General features: G+C 35.9%; 1 protein-coding gene and 2 long non-coding RNA genes across 5 annotated transcripts in view; 2 read left to right on the top strand and 1 right to left on the bottom strand.

Annotated features, from left to right (window-relative positions):
• The window catches only part of LOC107838480 (uncharacterized), a 4,722-nt gene extending 2,025 nt beyond the window's left edge, over positions 1 to 2,697 (top strand). Inside the window, exon 4 of the long non-coding RNA XR_001664548.1 lies at positions 2,612 to 2,697. This is a non-coding gene — a long non-coding RNA (uncharacterized LOC107838480). The remainder of the gene's footprint in view (positions 1 to 2,611) is intronic.
• The window catches only part of LOC103150769 (equilibrative nucleoside transporter 2-like), a 15,803-nt gene that overhangs the window by 7,873 nt on the left and 3,321 nt on the right, over positions 1 to 4,609 (bottom strand). For 2 of the 3 annotated variants that reach the window (XM_016680928.1, XM_016680929.1), the window contains 6 exons: positions 4,295 to 4,392; positions 3,796 to 3,871; positions 3,603 to 3,700; positions 3,359 to 3,467; positions 3,013 to 3,098; positions 2,619 to 2,815 (listed from right to left, as the gene is read on the bottom strand). In XM_016680928.1, the coding sequence (XP_016536414.1) occupies positions 2,619 to 2,815; positions 3,013 to 3,098; positions 3,359 to 3,467; positions 3,603 to 3,700; positions 3,796 to 3,871; positions 4,295 to 4,392 (664 nt within the window). Of the gene's footprint in view, positions 1 to 296; positions 1,108 to 2,618; positions 2,816 to 3,012; positions 3,099 to 3,358; positions 3,468 to 3,602; positions 3,701 to 3,795; positions 3,872 to 4,294; positions 4,393 to 4,609 lie in introns of those variants that run through there. The other variant, XM_016680930.1, reaches the window with a different exon arrangement.
• LOC103150768 (uncharacterized) lies at positions 2,995 to 3,715 on the top strand. The gene is made up of 3 exons (XR_001664549.1): positions 2,995 to 3,085; positions 3,351 to 3,490; positions 3,578 to 3,715. It is a non-coding gene; the product is annotated as an uncharacterized LOC103150768 (long non-coding RNA).

The following is a 4,609-nucleotide window of genomic DNA, read 5'->3' as shown; positions in this document are numbered from 1 at the left end:
TAAATAAAAACAATATGAAAACTACCTGAATATAATGAACAAATTAAGAACTACCAACGATGGCAGCACAACGATAAAGGGAACAGGATTCTAAGAGGGTCGAAAATCCCACCACTAGATGGCGCCGTTACTCCACTCATGCTCAAACCAGCAGGACAATCAGCGCTCACCACAATTCAGCAACAAACTCTAACGCTACCATTTTATATTTATATTTTAATTGAGGAAGTACAAAAAAAAACCACAAAGAACTTTGTATACAAAAAGATTAAAAATGACAAAAACTACTTCAGATCATGTAAAAAACTATTTAATGAAAAAGGATAAGTTGCATAAAACAGAGTGCATAAATATACATTAAGTATACTACATTACAAAAAACCATAGAAAACATCAACAAGGTCTTTGTAAAAGACAAATGTAGATGTTCAAACAATAAATTCCCTTCACACAAAAATCCCTTTAAAAACCATAAAACATAAATTCATTGCATCAAAATATAAATAAGTAGGGGGGAAAAAGTCTACAGATTAATGAAGAATGATTCTTTGTTTGTTCTTTGTTAGAAAACAATTATTTTTTTATTAGCTGCGAATTACAGTCACCTCATGTTACCAGCAGGGGGCGATTGTGAGGTTGGTATGTACGGTAATTATGTAATTAATATAAATAATATTATTTATTATGGTAAATCATAATTAATATGCTAATTGTTATCTACCATAATAATTATGGTAAATACAAATAATTATTTGTATTAAAGTTTTGTATTTACCATACAAACAATTATGGTAAATAATTATTTGTATGGTAAATACAAAACTTTAATGCTAGAAATGTTTACAGTTAAACATTTATAAAAAATGGTATAAAAAAGTGATAATGCAAGAATGTTACAGTCATAAAAAAAAAGCGATATGTACATATAAAGCAAACATGAGCAAAGAGGAATATAAAAGTCCTGATCCAATGTTGGGTTTCTACGTGGACTTTGTCTAAACCAGATTTCCCAGTAGGAATGAGAACGAGGCTCCCACAGCCAGACCCAGAACGAGGAAGAAGGTCATCAGAGAGCCGGCCGTCTCACAGTCTCTGCTCCTCACCAACCTGCAGAAAATAAACTATTAGAGCCACCAAACCCAATATGAAGCTGACTGAGCTTTAACCATCAGCTTGGTAGCTTTGAATGTTGATTATTTTCATGTTTTACAGCAGGTGGCGCTGGTCATCTGGCAAATTAGGTTCCAAACAAGCAAAACATCAAAATATTTGATGAATTTTTCAACAGCTCTGTGGTTTAGATGGAAACTGAAATCCAGTTTTCATTTTTGTGCTGAATGTTTGATCGATTACTGAAGACAGGGCCGGTTTTACAAGGGTGTGGGGCCCTGGGCTGGAGGGGAGCCAGTTTTGGTGCCATATTTACTACAGAAAAATTATCTGCACTGCTGAAAATTACAAATACATTTATACTCAACATATTAGTTGCAGGGTTTCCCAAATAAAACTTGCTAAGCCCGGTGATCGGGGCGCCAGAGCACTCATTCATCCAGAAGCCCGTCATGTTTTTGAGTTAAAAAATGTTTAAAGTTGACAGAAAATTTGTAAATATCACTTAGAGCCTGACAAACCTGTGCTACTGGAAGACTGGAAGATTAAAACCTAAACACCAACTACAAAGTCTTAAAAAAAGGCAATATAAAAAAACTAAACTAAACTACATAAACAATGCTAAGCCTGGTGGCCCGCCAGGCTCGTAATACACTGCTGGAAACCCAGTTATTTATTTATATTCTGTCAAATTGAATTACATCACTGCAAAAGCACAAAATCTTACCAAGTGTTTTAGGTTTAGTTTCTATCGCAAACAAATTATTACAAATAAGACAAAATTAACTTACAAATAACTTTTCATCAAGATGTATAAACTTGTTTTAAGTCAATAATTTATGAAAAAGTTCTAGTTTTATTGGCAAATTATTTCATTAAAATAATCTTTCCCATAATTTCACTAAAAACGGGGAAATATCTTTCTGTGTTTACTATTTCACTAACTACTGACATAGTAAACTAGCCTAAAATTTAGACCCTTCACATTGTCTGATAAATATTTGTAAACATCCGTATCCATCCTTGTCGTAAGCAAGAGAAAAATCTGGTCACATCCGCAGGAAGTGTGTTTTGAAAAGTGTCTGATTTTCAAACCTTACCTTTCCAAGATCTTCCCAGCTACATTTAGCTGATGCTTAATATCATTTTTGCTTAAATCTAAACTTCAAAATAACAGATTTATGCCACAGATAACATTTGAAATGCTTTATCAAATTTACTGCAGTAGAAATTATTGCATCTGTATTATTTTTACTCACGGTTATGATAAGAGAATCTCGTAGCAGCCGGTGGTTTGTAGTTAGTTTGAGAGTTTGTTGGATAAAGGAAGCTGATTGAAGTTTCATTTAACAGAACAGAGCTTGGAGCTACGCAGCACTCTGAGTAAAACATCAAGATTACTTAAATGTTTAGTAAGCCATCAATAAAAATGATGTGAGGTTTTAGGTTTTACAGCTGTCAGAAGACTGAGTGAGTCTAATGTTTCCTGGTTCTGGTTCAGTACTTACTGTGGAGCATAGGCCATGCAGAGGGTCGCCAGGTAGCCGTTAGAGAAGGAGAACAGAGCCATGATGACAACAAAGGCGCCGTCGTGTCTGAAGAGGACGGTGAGCTTCGAGGTGGGAATGTTGCACATCATGAGCAGAGGGATGAAGACGAGACGGGACAGAACGGCGACGGGAAACAGACGGCTCTGTTTGGACGGCTGCACAAACATCAGCGGAGGAAGTCAGAAATCAGGTCGAGACTTTAAAGCTCGTTGAACAGGTTAGGATAGGTCTACGCTAACATATCTTATAAAAAAAAGCTCAGTACAGTGAAGAAAATCCAGTTTCCCTTTAAGGTGTTGAAGATTTGACTGTAGAAGTGAGGAATAATCTGGAGGCGCGTCTGCAGACTCACCCACTGAAAGAGAGACGGGGCGCTGCGGCCGGCCAAATCCATGATGTTAAAAACAAGAATGCAGCAGACACACGTAAACACTTTGTCTGAAAGACACAGAAAACAGAGCAGCATTAAAACAAAACATAACATTTGTTTCATTGCTTAAAATTAGAAATTTAATTACATATTACAACTACACAAAAAGAAAAAGCAGAGGTTATTCTACTTTATATCATAAAAAAATACAAATATCAAATAACTATTGACTCCATTATGAGGCAAATGTCTAACTTTATTTACAGGGTTTAAATATAAATGAATGAGATATGAAATAATGCGTCTTGCTGCCTTGTCAGTGTCTCACCCCAGTCAGCGTCCTTCATGTAGACCGTCCTCACTCGGACTGTGATGACCGGAAACACCGACAGCGTGACGGCAAACACAAACGTCACACACAGAGCCATCAGCCAGATCTGTCAGACAACAACAGAGGACTGTAAGATGAGAAAGAAAAGCAGGTTTGTCTCATCTTCAGCTGGATCTGGCTTTATTTTTACATCTTTAACTGTCTCTCATCACATAGAAAACAACTGGGAGGATTAATTTACCTTTTTAAAGACGGCAAAGACAGAAGAGCGTTCGCTACTCTCCTCTGGGACTCCTCTCACCTCCAGATCTTTTACATTCCCATTTAAGGCTGTTTTGTCTTCAGAAATAAGAAAGACACGTTAAAGATTACCGAAATCCTTAATTACATTAAGTCAGCTGATGTCACTTTAAGTTAGACTACATAAAACCAACCTGTGTTGCTGAGGAGCTTATTAGATTTGTCCAGTTTGACAGCCTGATTTCTGTTCAGATAATAATGAGCAAATTCCTGCAAGAGAAACATCAGGAGGCTGAACAGATGGAAAAATACACAATTTCACACACATACAGCTCTGGAGTATCCTTGAAAACCTCCTGGTTATTCCACCAAATGTTGATTTATGAACTTTTCCTGAGTTAAAACTTTATTATTGTTGCTTCTAAATGAACATTAACTTGTTTTCTTTTCATTTGAGATCTGAAAGCACTGCATGTTTTTTGTCATTTTCTACTAATAAATACTAAATTTTTGCTTGTAATTTCAGAGACATGTCAGTAGTTCATAGACTAGAAGAACTATGTTCATTTTACTCAAACATAAACCTATAAAAAGTAAAATCAGAGAAACTGATCTCTGGTCTCTTATTTTTTATGTTTTCCATAAGTACCAGGCTTCCTGATATGTATTTAGATCTGGAGACTCTCAGCTCACCAGGTGTGGCAGCAGCAGGTAGCAGAGTAGAGCCCCTAACGTGACCAAACATGGAGTGACAAAGTATCCCAAGGCAGCTGACTTTGGGTCACTTTTACCTGCAGAGAAACAGATTTTTTATTTTTTTGTAGGATCAGCCTCTTCTGGCTGTCACCACTACAGATGCACTGCAAAAACACAAAATATTACCAAGTAATTTTGGTCCATATCTTAGAATATTTGAAATATGGAGGCTTGTTTTAAGTCAATAATTCTGATATAAATTTGTTATAAATGTATTACTGATTGCACTTTAAAAATTAGGTAAATTTATGT

This window comes from Poecilia formosa, unplaced genomic scaffold (assembly GCF_000485575.1).
Source record: "Poecilia formosa unplaced genomic scaffold, Poecilia_formosa-5.1.2 Scaffold262, whole genome shotgun sequence".
Lineage (NCBI taxonomy): Eukaryota > Metazoa > Chordata > Actinopteri > Cyprinodontiformes > Poeciliidae > Poecilia > Poecilia formosa.
This window is presented reverse-complemented; position numbering and strand designations above follow the sequence as displayed.